Source organism: Mobula hypostoma, chromosome 8 (genome assembly GCF_963921235.1).
Source record: "Mobula hypostoma chromosome 8, sMobHyp1.1, whole genome shotgun sequence".
Classification (NCBI taxonomy): domain Eukaryota; kingdom Metazoa; phylum Chordata; class Chondrichthyes; order Myliobatiformes; family Myliobatidae; genus Mobula; species Mobula hypostoma.
In genome coordinates, this window is record NC_086104.1 from 102,844,150 (window position 1) to 102,860,287 (window position 16,138).

The 16,138-nt window shown below is 45.8% G+C and overlaps 1 protein-coding gene across 5 annotated transcripts; it reads left to right on the plus strand.

Annotated features, from left to right (window-relative positions):
- Positions 1–2,252: 2,252 nt before the first annotated feature.
- LOC134350190 (oocyte zinc finger protein XlCOF20-like) lies at positions 2,253–12,732 on the plus strand. Of its 5 annotated transcripts, XM_063055170.1 has the most exons (4): positions 2,253–2,298; positions 3,403–3,456; positions 4,562–4,731; positions 9,747–12,732. In XM_063055170.1, the coding sequence occupies exon 4, from the start codon at positions 10,312–10,314 to the stop codon at positions 11,608–11,610; it is 1,299 nt and encodes a 432-aa protein (XP_062911240.1). In that variant the 5' UTR covers positions 2,253–2,298; positions 3,403–3,456; positions 4,562–4,731; positions 9,747–10,311; the 3' UTR covers positions 11,611–12,732. The 5 variants fall into 5 exon arrangements, with proteins under 5 accessions (XP_062911240.1, XP_062911241.1, XP_062911238.1 ...); XM_063055171.1 differs by lacking the exon at positions 3,403–3,456 and having other exon boundaries at positions 2,285–2,298; XM_063055168.1 differs by lacking the exon at positions 2,253–2,298 and having other exon boundaries at positions 2,342–3,920.
- The last annotated feature ends 3,406 nt before the right edge of the window (positions 12,733–16,138 follow it).

The window sequence follows — 16,138 nt, forward strand, 5'->3', positions numbered from 1 at the left end:
ACTCCCTGAGTATAGGCAGAGACTGAAGACCACACCACCAGTGTTGAGGACCAAGAAGGTATGGACAAGGGAGGCACAGGAGCGTTTACAGGACTACTTTGAGCCAGTCGACTGGAATGTATTTAGGGATTCCTCTTTGATTCTGAATGATTACGCCACAGTTGCCACTGACTTCATTAAAACATGTATGGATGCATGTGTGCCTACAAGAACATATTGTAGATACCCAAATCAAAAGCCAGAGATGAACCTGGAGATTTGTGGTCTGCTGAGGGCTAGATCTGTGGCATTCTGGTGACTAGAGCTATCCGATTGTGTGTAGGGAGGTGTTCCTCAGAACGAGGCAAGGGTTTGAGTTCCAGACATGAGAAGAGATAAACATTAGGGTCATTACAGAGACAAGATGGGGGATGTGAGGAAGCAAAGTGACTAGAGACGGAGGGGAGGGAAGGGCCAGGAGAAGGGGGGTATCCCAACGTTGGGGCAGAAGGAGCACCCCAAATTGGAAGGTGGGGTGGGTAAGAAGGGGGGTACATCCCAAAGGTGGGTGGGAGGGATGGAACGGGGGGGGCAAGGGGCGACAGAGGGCTTGAAGGCACGTTTCATATTTGGTGGTTGGGGGATGGAGGCTTACCAGACTTGGGGAGCTGGTTGGTTGGAAATGTGGGGAAGAAGAAGAAGGCACAATCCCAGCGATGAGGCTGGTGGTGATCCAGAGACGAGGGCATGAACATGAGGCAGGATAACCTATAGACATAGTGGGAAGGGGCTGTCACTGAGACAAGGAAAGGCAGTGACACAGATGGGGAATTGAGGAGGATGGGGGGGTGAGATAGGGTGGAAAGCCCCAGAGAGGGTCCATAGGGGCAACCAAGAGACAAGGGGCACTGGGAAGGAGAGGAGCAGAGACAGGGAGGGGGGAAGGGGGAAAAGCCAGAGATGGGGCAGGGAAGAAGGAGATACAGGGAATTGAGATCCTGAGCAGAGGGATAGGATATGGGGGGAGGGAAGGGGAGATCCAGAGGTGGGAGGGGAAGTGAAAAGGGGGTGACCCTGAGCGAGACACAAGAGTGGAAAGTGGCGATCCACATGCAGGTGGGTGGAGTGACACAAAAACAGCAGGGGTAGGGAAGAGGGTGACCCAGAGATGGGGTGAGGATGGAATGGGGCAACCAAGAGACGAGGAGAGAGGGGGGAAGGGGCAGGAAGGGAGAAGAGGGAAACATTGATAGAGATGAGTGGAGAATGCTGAGAGGGGTGGTGGATAGACACAGGTAAAGGGGTGATCCAGAATCGGGAATTGAGGTGTGAAGGGGAGTGGCCCGGGTGGGTAAGTGGGTGAACAAGAGATGGGGCTCAGGGAGATAAGGAAGGGTAATCCAGAGACACCCATGAGTGGAGATTTCGAATGGGTTTAGAGGTGACCCAGTGATGGAGGTTGTGGGGGTTGGGAGAAGTGGATGATATAGAGATGGAGGGGTGAGGAACGGAGGGGGGGACCAGACTGAGCGGGGATAGAAGGGGGAGGGCAGAAGAGAGCAACTCAGTGAAAGAGAGGGGGGGTAAATGGATGAGAGCTATCGGGGAGATGGGCAGCTCAGAGACAGGGCGGGGGGTGGGGGTTGCTGACGGAGGTACTGTATCCAAAGACTCGGGGGAGAGAAAAGCGAGCTACTTGGGGGAGAGGGGTGTGGAGAGACAAAGGAAAGGGGGTGACTCTGAGGCAGGCAACGGGGTGGGAATAGTGGAGGAGGGGGAATAGGGAGACGTAGAGAGCAGATTATGAAGGGTCTGAGCCTGAGACGTCTATGTTCTATTCCCCTCCACGGATGCTGCCTGACCTGCTAAGTTACTCCAGGACTTTGTGTTGGTCATTGTGACCAGCAAAAATGTATCATGGTAAGTATTCTATGTTTGCAAATAAGGGATTCGAAGCTGCACAAGATTTCAATTGGCCAATATCCACGTAAAATTGACAATTCTGACAAGTTTCAGAGGAGTTCGATGACAGGGACTGGACTGTTGCCCTTGTCTTCATTAAGGATCCCTATCTGTAATTCACAGCTATCTTTTGTGTATTGTGTTGTACTGCTGCCGCAATGTTAACAAATTCCACAGTATCTGTCGGTGACATTAAACCTGATTCTGATTGGCAGCTTGTCTACCCAGAGGTCTCCGCGCTCCAGAATCCGCCGCCTGTGACCCGGCGATTAAATGCGCATGCGTATAAGTCACAGCTGGTTTCCGAACATCGCGCATGCGCTCAGTGGACAAAAGGCTCTGGCGGAGGGAGCGCCGGTAGGATCGGGCAACGGAGTTAATAAATGTTTTGGGCGGATAATTAGGGAATATTTGCGAGATGTGGTCTTGGGGATTTACGGATTAGCGCAACTGTGTCCTAGCCTGGAGCTCCCGTGGAAATTTCCAGAAGGGGGAATAGGTTTGACATTACTGGGGGACAGTCAGGATCTTGTAGGTGGTGAGAGGGTGTCTGGTCATTTACGGCAGCAGTATGTTTCCTTTTTGCCGATCTTTACAGATAGTGCTGAAGACCCGGTTAGTAACCGGGTGAGCTCTGGGATATTTCTCCCCTGGTTTAATGTTGAGTTGGGGAAGAGGCTGACAGATGGGTTGTCCGTCTATACAGCAGAATTTATGGCCATTATCGTCACTCTGCATTGGGATGAACGAGTTAAGCTGAATAGAGCCGTGATCCGCTCAGACTCTGCCTCGGCACTGCAGAGTTTGGAATCGAAACGTTCAAGGGTCGGGGTTAGGAATGGAAGTGAATTATATGTTCTGGGGAGTGCGGGAATAGTATTCCAGTTTTGTTGGGTAATTGCTCATGTGGGTGTATCGGGTAATGAATCGGCCTATGTTCTCGCAAAACAGCCACTTACTAAGTCGGAGGCAGAAATTATAGTCAATATGGGAAAGTATGATCTCAAATCTTGTATTAGGTTGGTTGGGATTGGGAAATAGCAGAAATTGTGGGAGAGGGAGGTGATAGTAGAATTTGTTTTCATCAGTCCGGGGAGGCACCTTTTGGGAAGGACTAGGAGGGAATATGTGTGGTTGATGAGACTGAGGTTTGGACATATGGGTTTGCACTCCACTTTGGCACTCGTTGCTAAGCATGGGAATGGGTGGTGTGATTTTTGTAAGATCCCAGAGACTGTGGAACATGTGATCAGGGTGTGATATACCACAGATATTTATTATAATGTGGGAAGCTGTTTGGGCAATTACTGGGGAGTTCTGGGGTGCCTAGTTTGCAGGATATTCTGGCACCTGAGGCAGGGACAGTTAAATCGTGTGGGTCCCTGATAAACTTTTTATTTGAAACCGGTTTGGGAGTTTGGATCTGATCCCCATCATGGCTGCCTTCCTACTCCGTTACAGAAGGTGGCAGTAATGCGAAGGAGCGAGCTGCCATCAGCACAAAAGGAGAAGGAGGTAGGATCGGGGCTCTGGGCGGGAGATTCATCAGCACCAGAGTCCGCACCACAAGTGAGAAACAATTACTGTGAGCTCCGGACACACTGTGGCCCTGCAAACCCAGGACAGTCCCGGTCCTTTCCATCTCCCCTAGCCCCTCTATCCATGCCCAGGCCCCGGATAGATGGGTCTCTCGTTAATTGTTTTTTCTGGGTATAGGGGCAGACATGGGCGACACTTCTGGTGTTTCCCGACCAGTTTGTAGGGCGTGTTTGGAAACACAGATGGAGGGAATAGGAGTGGATGGATCTTTCTAATACTGTGGAGCTCCAACTATCTCAATCCAAGGATTCGGAACTCGGAACGAAAACCAAGTTGGTCTCTGATAAAGTGTCTACCTTCCACTCAATGAAAATACCAATTAGTGCTGCATGGGGGAAAAAAACACCAAAATCTGGTTATGAAAGGATCTATAAAGCAAGGTAACTTGAGAACCTGTGTCACATCTGGCTCTAGCATAAACACCTTCAATCAGAGCCTGGACCCGCTAAACCTTTAGGAATTGGAAGGTATCCTCTCCAAAATGCCAGCCTGTTCCTTTACTGGGTCCCTCTGTAGCTTTGCCTCCTTTCTTCTTTGTTTGATTAATCGCTAACTCAGTTTTCAAAGATTTTCCCGTTCCTCACAGTCTTGCTTGAGATATCCATCTTTTCCACAGCTGTAACAGAAAATACCCATCACCTCTCTAGTCAGGAGACCCTTTTCAACAGCATTCTGCTGCATCATGAGCCCTACAGGTGGGTTGGGTTTTCTAACAGACGTATCATGTTTAGTTGAAACATTAGCAGACATCCATCAAATCAGCTCACCTCAAAGGTTTTCCACCCCATTCCTTAAAAGCTCTATCTCCATGGTATCAGGGGCCACTTTGGCAACAGAGGCTATCCATGAAGACACTGCTCTGCTTTTGGAAACTCCTGTTTCTCAATCACGTTTTCCTCCTTTCTAACTTCTCTGAGTAACTCAGTAAAAGATGGAGTGCGCATCTTGCAGGTCATTCAAATACATAGAGCAATCACATCATGTGACAGTATCCTTCACAACTTTCTCCATCCTCAAGCAGTTTCTCCCAGACGGCTGAATGCCCCGTTTGTGGTACAAACAATTCAGCAGCTTCTCCAACCTGAAAATGTAGACAGACAGCACTTGTTCTTCCTGGAATGTGAGCCTGAACTTCACCATCGGATTGGCTGCACTTTCAGCAGTGCCAGAAGTATTTTACAGAGCTTGCAGGTAAGTAGCTGACATGGGTAATGGATTTTCTATCTGTAGGAACCTCACTATATCAGCCGCTGGACCCTTTAAGCTCTCGACCAGTGTCTGTTTTTTCTTGTTATCTGAGCACTGCCATTCATCCAGTAACTGGGATGTCTGCTCAGCCCCAGCCTCGCTTTTCTACCCCATCGGCTGTGGGCTTGACTCCAGAGAACATTTCCAGCCTACAATGACTGGCACTCTGCAGATGCATTTCTGCATTTAGTAACCAGTGATGGAATAGCCAAAACCAACTCAGAATTTAAATCAACCACTGAAGGACCCACTAAACCTTTCACATCAGACAACTCCTTTCCCTCAATTTGCAGAAATGAGAACAACTTGTTTTTAAAGTTTTCACCCTCAGCTACATACCCCTATTCTCAAAAATATGGACTGCCCATAGCCCCACCTCTTTAGGATCTCCAAACCTATCAGGCAGCATGACTTCAGTCACATCACAGCTAGTCTGGACTAACATGACATACTTACCAGTGGATTGGTCAAAATAGTGTTCACTCAGTGTAACTTACCCTAAACCCTGGAAAAAAGACTTAGCACTCTGAACACATGTTCATCACAAACTTGGACATCCACCCTGCTCAAGCATCGTCTGTAGATAATCTCTTTGAATTGTACCAACCCTTAATCCCTGCAGTGTCCATCATAAGGTACCTTAGTCACTTTCCCTGACATTAGTTTAAACAAATGCTTAAACACACAAACCGCTTAATCAATTCTTCACAGCAATTACACAGCATGCAGTGAATCCCGGATGAGCCCCTACTGTATTCCACCTACCACGTCTTTGCCCATTCTCCTAACCTGTTTAACTTTAACTGTAGCCTCTCTGCTTTCTTAACAGTACCTCTCCCACCACCCACCTTCATAATGTCCACAAACTTGGCCACAAAGCCATCAATTTAGATTAGATTATGAGGACACTCAGTCCTCGTTTATTGTCATTTAGAAATGCATGCATTAAGAAATGATACAGTGTTCCTCCAGTATGATATCACAGAAACACAGGACAGACCAAGACTAAAACTGACAAAAACCACATATTTATAACATACAGTTACAACAGTGCAAAGCAATACCATAATTTGATAAAGAGCAGACCATGGGCACGGTAAAAACAAGTCTCAAGTCCCGATAGCCCCAACATCTCACGCAGATGGTAGAAGGGAGAGACTCTCTCTGCCATGAATCTCCAGCACTGCAAACTTGCCGATGCAGCATCCTGAAAGCACCCAACCACAGCTGACTCTGAGTCCGTCCGAAAACTTCGAGCCTCTGACCAGCCCTCTAGCACCAAGCACCAACTCTGCCGAGCGTTTCCACCCCGCTCCAGCCGTCGAGCGACAAGCATAGCTGAGGACTCAGGGCCTTCCCCTCCCAAGATCCATGAACACAGTAGCAGCAGCAGCGAAACAGGCACTTCAGAAGTTTCACCAGATCTTCCTCCGCACTCTCATGTCTGTCTCCATCAAATCAGGATTGTGCACGGCACCCTACTTGACAGATAATAGATATTCATCAGCAGAGTGGCCGCTGCGCACTGCATCGCACTGCCATCTTCTCCTCCTCCTCATCATTAACATATATTGTGAAAAGAAACAGTCCCAACCTATGTTCCCTCTAAGCTGTGTGCGTGCGTGTGCGCACACACGTTTTTCAACCAGCACACAAAGGAAATTAATGTGCGCACAAAAGGTTAGTTACCTAAAATAACGTAGTAATTAATAATTATACTTATTGAAAATGATCTTTTAGCTAAATGTTTCTGTTAACTAGTTAGTTGGTTTTTCAAATACCACAATGCACGTCACCGATTGATTCACATCATTTTGCATGAGGCAAAATTAACAAGATAAGGAAAGCAGTATCTGGGAGACAATGTTTCATGGAGTGACAAAGTTAAAGTTAAGCCAACAACGTGAAGAAAACGTCACAGTAGATACAAGTTCGCTGTTGACTTTTATAAATAGTCCTTGTGTTCATTTAGAAGAAAGGTTTCCTGAAGATGAGGTACAAGAATGGTCAGCTTTTGATTTCTCCGCAATTGCAGATTGTGACTTCACATTTGGCAATGAACAACTTAATGCCTTATGTCTAAAATATCATAATTTCTAGCTGAAACTACTGTAATAGTTAGACAGTTTAATGATTTCAAATTTTCTGTGCAAGAAAAAATTAAATCCAAACTGATTTCAAACTTTGCTCAAATGGTGGCAATTGTACTTCAAAATGAACAGTTTTGTGACCTTGCACAGTTGATGGACATTGGGGGGAACTGTTCTTATGTCTAGTGCGGACTATGAGCGAGGCTTTAGCCTAATGAATCAACTCAAAAACAAGCTGAGAAACCGTTTAGGTGAATGTCATTTGGATATGTTAATGAGAATCAAAAGCTATCAATTGGATGGAAGTTCTATTTGTTGAGATAGAGTTTACAAAGAATGGGTAAATACCAAAGACAGGAGAGAGAAAAAAATAACTGAGTGACTTAAATATGTATGTTATTTTGTGCAGTTTTATGTCAAATATTTTGTAAACTTGAAATACTCCAGAGGCATACCAAATTTGGTTTATTTAATTAATTATTCATCTCTTGCCCCCATGTGTGAAATCGTGAACACAGAGGGAAATCCTTAGCACCATTTACCTCGGGCCACAATGCGTCCATCAGGGTGAAGCCACCTACCATCGTGCTGCTTTACCCAGTTTTTCCCACTTCACCCTTCCGGTTGCTGGAGCAGTGGATCAGAATGCCCGTACGTCCTCTAAAGTGGGAGGTGTCATCAGGGCCAACAACATAGGGCCGCTTGTTTCCAGCACAAGGCTGGACCTGATTGCTGCCTCTTGTATTACAATCGGCCGCTTTATTGCCCCTAGAGACCCCATCCGATTGTCCAGTATGTGCTGTGCATTTAGTAATTGCAACCTGTTTGGGCTCCTGTCAGGCTGCCAATAAGTTTTGGATGTGCACTGATTTTTCTTTAAATGAGGAACCTCCCAAGATAAAAAAAAAAAGCACCATAATTTCCTGATATGTCCATAATCATGTGCTACTTCAAAGACGTAGCGTGAGTCAGTATAGGCATTACAGTCTGGCCTTTAGCAAGTAACCAAGCCCAGTAAGCGCAAACAGTTTGGCTTGTACCGAAGTAGACACGAGAAGTGCCACTGTCCCCATGACATGGGTGAGGGAAACAACCGCATGTCCTGCGCATGATTTGCCCATGTGTAAAGCCGAGCCGTCAACAAAGAAAATTGATTCGGCATTAACAGGAGGAGTATCAGTAAGGTCCACACGGAGTTTTATTACTTCTTGTGTAACAGTTTCACGGCAGTGTGGATCGACGTCTTCCTCTGGGGAGAAGAGTGGCCGCATTAAAAGTTCCACAGCGAGTAATTCTAACATTCAGATTTATAATGACTTGCTTTCGTACTTAGTTTATTGAGCGGGGGGAGGGTGTTAGGTGGCAGAGCAAGTCAGTAACGTTTCTGCTGAACGTGGGATATGGACACGAGGAAGATGATTTAGAGTCTGAGACTGCATTTGCTGAACAGCAAGTCAAGAGGCAGCCACTGCTGAAAACAACCAGGTAGACCGCTGCCTATTGGGTCTAACTGAGCACTGATAAGCAATCGGCCCTTGTCTTCCCCTGTGGCCCTGAGTCCAGATGGCCTGAACACAGCCATTCCAAAGCAGGGACAGACATCATTGGTGCTTTTATATGTTAAAATGTCTCCTCAGCTTCCGGAATCCAGCATATTGGATCTGGTTGACTGGGAAGAGAGATTTTCTGGAGGGGCCTAACAATTGCTGCATAATCTAAAATACCCAGTCATTTCCAAGAAATGCTTCATTTCCCTAAAAGTCGTTGGCTGCAGGGCTTTAACTATTGCTTCAATCCTAGTCTTAATCAATGACTTTATATCCTGGGATAGGATAGGTCCTAGATAATTAACTTCTGGTTGTACAAACTGTGGTTTCGGCTTTGATACTTTATGGCCTTTCTTAGCTAGTTTATGTAAAAGATGAGGGAGTCCTGCTCACCAGCTCTCTTGCTTGAGGAAGTCGACGGGAGGTTAACCACAGACTGTATTAGAGTCGAGTCCCCAGGAAACTCTTTAAACTTCCTTCATTTGCAGTTTGTAGGGCGTGTTTGGAAACACAGATGGAGGGAATAGGAGTGGATGGATCTCTCAAATACTGTGGAGCTCCAACTATCTCAATCCAGGGATTAGGAACTTGGAACAACATAACTCCTAGTTAATATCGGATGTATGGTCTACTTTCCAGGTCAATGAAAATACCAATTAGTGCTGCACTGGGGGCGGGAGGGGGGAGGGGCAACAAAATCCTTCATGGGCTTTAATTCTTGAGAAAATCAACTTTGTTCAACCTCCTCTTGTTCTGTGCCTTTCTACTCATGAGAGTATGTTTTGTACCGTTCTATCTGGCTATGTCGTGATATCAAACACTTTTCACTGGGTAACAAGTGACCCGTAGATTTTACATCACTAAAGTGCCACACTCTAATGAGAAAGACTACTCTCCCCCCCCCACCCCACTTCATGTTCATTGGCATCGCCGTCAATGAGTTCACCACTGTCAGTCACCCGGGGGAGGGGTCAGAGTAATTCGGAAATCTCCAAGAACAGCCATGTGATATCATGTGCTCTTTGTGACGCTGTGGGATATGACTGGAACTTGAAATAATACTGATGGAGAGAGAGAAACTGAGCCAAGTCACAGATTGAAGTCAGGCAGAAATCATCCATTCTGATACAGACAGAAAAACAGAATTCGGTGGTCAGTACTGATGTCTGAGCTGTGCCCAGTTAGAAATTGAGGAATTGTTCCTCCAACTTGTGTTGAACCTCACTGTAACAGTGTCAGAGCTCACCATAGAGACTAAAACTTATCTCATCTGAAGTGTTGTCCTTCACCCATTGATGTCTTGTGTAAACATTTTTTACAGGTTAGAAACAGCAAAGGACGTGCGTAGGGGAATCTCAAACACAACAACAAGGGATGCTCTCATTCAGCCAACCTGCTGAGATCCCAGTGAGTTCACCGTGGGGAGAGAGGCCATTCACCTGCTCCATGTGTGGGAAGAAGTTCATTCAGCCAAACCACAGATGCGCCAGTGAGTTCACTGTGAAGAGAGAGGCCATTCATGAGTTCTGTGTGTGAGGTTCATTTACTGTGCTGATGTGACGACACACTAGTGAATTCACAGTGGGGAGAGAGGCGAGTCACCTGCTCTATGTGTGGGACGAGATTCTCTTCCTGAGCTGATCCAACGACTGAGCAGTGTGTTCAGTGCTGAGGGGGGCCATTCACCTGCTCTGTGTGTAAGAAGAAATCCACTCACTCAGCTGACCTGCAGAGTTCACCTTGGGGAGAGGTCATTCACCTGCTCTGTGTGTGGGAGGGGATCTATTCTGTCATCCAGTCTGAAGATACATCAGCATGTTCACACCACAGTGAGAGGGTTCACCTGTTCTGACTGACAGAAGTGATTCATTCTGTCATCCAAACTGATGATACGTCAGAAAATTCACACCAGTGAGAGGCTGTTCACCTGCTCCGTGTCTGAGAGTAGATTCAGTCACTCAGCTGACCCACAGACAGACCAGCGAGTTCACAAGGGAGAGAGACTTTTCAACTGTTCTGTGTGTAGGAAGACGTTCACTCAGTCATCTGATCTGTTGACTCATGAACGAATTCACACTCGGGAGAAGCCATACATCTGCTCAAGCAGTGGGAAGGAATTCTCTCAGTCATTTCAACTGAAGGTACACCAGCAAGTTCACACTGGAGAGAGACTGTTCTTCTGCTCTGACCGTGTGAAGGGATTCACTCAGTCATCCCACCTACAGACAAACCACTCAGTTCATACTAGAGAGATGCCATTCAACTGCTCAGACTGTGGGAAGGGATTCTCTCAGTCTTCTCATCTGAAGGCACATCAGCGAGTTCACACTGGGGAGAGGCCGTACACCTGCTCTGATTGTGGGAAGGGATTCACTCAATCATCTCAACTGAAGGTACATCAGCGAGTTCACACTGGGGAGAGGCCATTCACCTGCCCAGACTGTGGGAAGGGATTCTCTCAGTCATCTCAATTGAAAGTACATCAGCGAGTTCACACTGGGGAGAGACCATTCACCTGCCCAGAGTGTGGGAAGGGTTTCTCTCAGTCCTCCCAACTACTGGCACACCAGTCAGTTCACACTGGAGAGAGGCCTTTCATCTGCTCAGACTGTGGGAAGGGATTTACTCTGTCATCTCACCTACTGACACACCAGTCAGTTCACACTGGGGAGAGGCCATTCACCTGCTCAGAATGTGGGAAAAGATTTTCCCGATCATCTCAACTGAAGGTACATCAGCGAGTTCACACAGGAGAGAGGCCATTTGCCTGCTCAGACTGTGGGAAGGGATTCTCTCAGTTACCTCAACTGAAGGTGCATCGGCGAGTTCATACTGGGGAGAGGCCGTTCACCTGTTCAGACTGTGGGAAGGGATTCACTCTGTCATCTCACTTACTAGCACACCAGTCAACTCACACTGGGGAGAAGCCATTCACCTGCTCAGACTGTGGTAAGGGTTTCTCTTGCTCATCTCAACTGAAGGTACATCAACGAGTTCACACAGGGGAGAGGCCATTCACCTGCTCAGACTGTGGGAAGGGATTCACTCAGTCCTTTCACTTGAATGCACATCAGCTGGTTCATACTGGGGAGAGACCGTTCACCTGCTCTGAATGTGGGAAGGGATTCTCTCGGTCATCCAACCTTGTAAAACACTACCGAGTTCACACTGGGAAAAAAGTTTAATAAGCCGCTTGCTGGATGTTTAACCATCACAGTTGCTGAACCCAGAGGCAAGTTCAAAAGTGACTGTTGACGTTGAACTCTGTAATTATTGCTGCTGCTCATCACACCCAGTTCTGTACCCTGGTCACTGGGCATGGGAGGAGTTTCTTCTGCTGATGTTCACCTTTAATGGGACTGGAGTTTAATATTCTGGATCTGTGACTAATAAATCAGTTCTATTTTAATCACTGTCTCAGGTACTGCATGAATCTACATCACGCCCAGTGTACAGAAGGAAGTCAACACAGCCCAGCTGGTCCCTGTCAGTATTTCTGTTCCATGACACTCCTTTTAAATCCATCCGTGCTGTTCATCTCTCGCTGTCCCTGTGATGATAGGTTTCAAACAGTCACCACTCTCTGGGTGCAAAGGTTTCCCTTGAATTTCCTGCAGACGGATGAAGAAGATGAGCTGACTGCAATTTGATGGCAGAACTGAAAAAGCGTGTGTGAGCAAGGAGGCCTACAAACCTGACTCAGTTACACCAGTTCTGTCTGGAGGAATGGAACAAAATTCCAGTAAATTACCGTGAGAAGCTTGTTGAAGGCTACCCAAAATGTTTGACCCAAGTTAAACAATTTAAAGGCAAGGCTACCAAATACTAACAAAGTGTATGTAAACTTCTGACCCACTGGGAAAGTAATGAAAGAAATAAAAGCCGAAATAAATCATCCTCTCTACTATTATTCTGACATTTAACATTCTTAAAATGAAGTAGTGATCCTAATTGACCTAAGACGGGGAATGTTTTCTAGGATTAAATGTCAGGAATTGTGAAAAACTGAGTTTAAATGTATTTGGCTAAGGTATATGTGAACTTCTGACTTCAACTGTACATCAGTCAATTTGCAGAGTTTGTTGTCTTTTGCATACCTGTTAGTATTGTGGGATCTCAAAGATTTTCTGATCCCTGGGTTCTTTTGGGAGTCCAAGAATGAGTGAAGACTTGTTTCTTCATGATCATTTAAAAGTTTTTACAAAAATTTTGTTTGAAAACTTGGATGTATTGGGTATGCTCACAAGAAAATGAATCTCAGGGTTGTACATGGTGTATCTGTACTTTGTTAATAAATTTACTTTGAACATTGCAGTGATGGCTGGGATTTCATTGGATTCATTGAAGTCTCAGAAGCTGGGGTTACTCAATTTTTTTTAAGGCATCCGTTAGTCTTGTGAGACCATGGATCTGTGCCTGGAAAATCTTCACTCTCCAGGGCGCAGGCCTGGGCAAGGTTGTATGGAAGACCAGCAGTTGCCCATGCTGCAAGTCTCCCCTCTCCACGACACCGATGTTGTCCAAGGGAAGGGCTAGGGCCGATACAGCTTGGCACTGCATTGCAGAGCAATGTGTGGTTAAGTGCCTTGCTCAAGGACACAACACGCTGCCTTGGCTAGGGCTTGAACTCACGACCTTCAGGTCGCTAGTTGAATGCCTTAACCACTTGACCACGTGCCCACCACTCAATATTATGAGTCATATTATTCATACTAATGTGCCTTTTCATAATTTACATCCTTTTTGACCTGTTTAAAGTCAATCATTAAAATAGAGGTAAAATCGAAAAGATGATGAATACAGGACTGAAGGTGTTATATTTGAATGCACCTAATATACAGAATAAGGTAGAAATTGAATATTCCATTGTGTATGGTGGGAAAGGCACAATAAATCCAACCTGAGTGCATCTGCTTGGTCTAGGCCCCAGCAGATGCCACATACTGTAGGAGATGACAGCATGAAACAACAGAGTGCCTAAGTATGGTGGTTGAGCCCACGAGGGGAAAGGAATTCTGGATTGGGTGTGGTGCAATGAAACAGATTTGATTAGGGAGCTTAAGGAAAAGAACTCTTTGGAGGCAGTGATTATAATATGATAGAATTCACTCTGCGGTTTGAGAGGGAGAAGACAAAGTCAGATGTAATAGTATTACAGCAGCATAAAGAGAACTACAGAGGCATGAAACAGGAGCTGTCCAAAAGTTGATGGTAAGGGGACACGTGTATGATTGGCGAAGAGCAGCAATGACTGGAGCTTCTTGGTGCAATTCAGAAAGTGCAGGGTAGATAGACCCTGAAGGAGTATTTTAACGAGAGAAGGAAACAACCGTGACTGACAAGGGAAGTCAAAGACAGCTGAAAAACAAAAGAGAGGGCATATAATAAAACAAAAATTTGTGGGAAGGTAGAGAACTGGGAAGCCTTAAAAACCAAGAGAAGGCAATGGAAAACACAATAACAAGACAAAAAGATGAAATATAAAGGTAAGCTAGACAGTGATATAAAAAAGGACACCAAATGTTTCTTTCAGAAACAAGAAGGCTAAAGAGGTGAGAGTGATTATCGGACCACTAGGAAATGACACTGGTGAGGTAGCAAGGGGATCAAACAAATGTTGGGTGACCGAAAACAGTATTTTGCATCAGTCTTCATTGTGAAGAACACCAGCGGAAAACCAGAAATTCGAGTGTCGGGGCAAAAGTGAGTGCAGTTGCTATTACTAAGGAGAAGCTGCTTGGGAAGCTGCAAGGTCTGAAGGTACAAAGGTCACCTGGACCAGATGGACAACACCACGGGTATTGTGCCCTCGCTCAAGAGTTTTCCGCATTTTCTCGATCTAGACAGAGATAACTCCAGTCTCGATGTAGCTGTACTTGAAGGTGATTTCGTTATTCACCAATGTGTTACAGAATGCAAGGAGCTGGTGTAAAAAGACAGTATTTCTCAGTACTCTAATGGAAGACAGATTCAAATATTGATTAAAATTCCTTCAACTTCTAACAAGTGCATCTAACTACGAAATGAAAGGTACAAACAATATAAAATGGCTGCCCTGATGATGAAATCTAATTGCCTAACAATACGATAATAAACAATCAACAACAGCTGTGAGCCCACGAGAAAGCAGTGAGATCTAGTAATGAGAAATAAAATAACAATCCAAACTAGGCACAACATAACAATTGGGTTTAGAAAAAGTGTAGCTGAAGAGATTATGGAGGCATTACTAATGATCTATTAAACATTACTATTTTCTGGCATGTTCTACAGTACTGGAAATGGGAAATTTACTCCAGTCTTTAAGAAGGGAGGGAGGCAAAAGAAATAATATTATAGGTCAGATAGCCTGACCTCAGTGTTTGGAAAGATGTTAGAGTCAATTATTAAGAATGAGGTTTCAGGGTACTGGGGTGGGGGGGGGGGGTTGGAAATTGAGGCATACAAGACGTAGGGTTGGGTGTAGTAGATTGTTCCAGAGATGGGGAGGGAGGTGGGTGGGGTTGAGGATCCAGAGGAGGTTCAGAAGAACATTTCCAGGGCTGAAAGGGTTAATGTATAAGGAGCGGTGTATGGCTCTGGGCCTGTATGTGCTGAAGTTTAGAAGAATGAGGGGAATCTCCAATATTGAAAGGCCAACAGTGGATGTAGAAATAATGTTCCCTATAGTGGGGGAAATTCAGCACCAGACAGCGCAGCTTCAAAATAGAGGGAGGTCCCTTCAGAATAGATATAAGGAAGAATTTCTTTAGCCAGCGTGTTGTGTATGTATCTGTCAAATTCTTTGCCACGGACGGCCGGAAATGAAGGGTTATGGGGAGAAGGCAGGGGAACGGAATTGAGAAGGATCATAATCAACTATGATGGAACGGCAGAGCAAATATGATGGGCTGAATGACCTAATTGTGCTCCTCTGTCTTAAGGTCATGGTTATTCAACATGATCGTAGCTGATCCACGCTGAATCCAATTTGTGTGCCTGTTCCCCACCCCTCAGTTCCTCACTCCCTTAAATAGTTATCTAACTCCACTTCAAATATTCCCAATGACCCGGTCTCCCCACCCTCAGGGGCACAGAATCCCACAGATTGTTCACTCACACATAGAATCCCAGAATTCCAACCCCTGTCCATGGCTCTCTCACTGGTGGAGAGAGATGGCCTATCAAGATGCACAACAGATCTCCTATCAGCCCCCTTAGGATTGTATGTGACTATACACTAAATCCTGGCCCAAACTGTCTCCTCTCTGCTGGTAAATCATCCCAGGAATTTTCCTGATGAATCACCTCTGGACTGACTCCAATGTTACTCTTATTGTTTCTTCTAGCTCAGGGAACAAAACCATGCACAGAATTCCAGATGAGTCCTCACCAACACTGTGTACATTGGGAACTACACCGCCCCGTTCCTAAACTCCACTCCCTGTGCAGTAAAGGCCAGAGAGCCGTCTGCTGTCTGAACCACTTGATGCAGAATCACAATGTCATCATCAGATTTCCTTCCACTGTCTCTGTGTCATCAGGAGACTTGGACATCTCACATCTCGTTCCCTCCTTATGGTCATTAAACAGTGAACAACTGTGGCCAAGAACTGATCCCTAGACAATTCCAAAAGTTACCTCCTTCCAGTCTGAAATCGACCCACTTATTCCAGCCACTCATAAAACACCGGGGAGCTCAGTGGGTTAGGAAGTGTCTCTGGAGAGGAATAG

Excerpts from the sequence above, each read along its gene's own strand:
- LOC134350190 (XM_063055170.1), top strand. The coding sequence starts at position 10,312 with ATGATACGTCAGAAAATTCACACCAGTGAGAGGCTGTTCACCTGCTCC.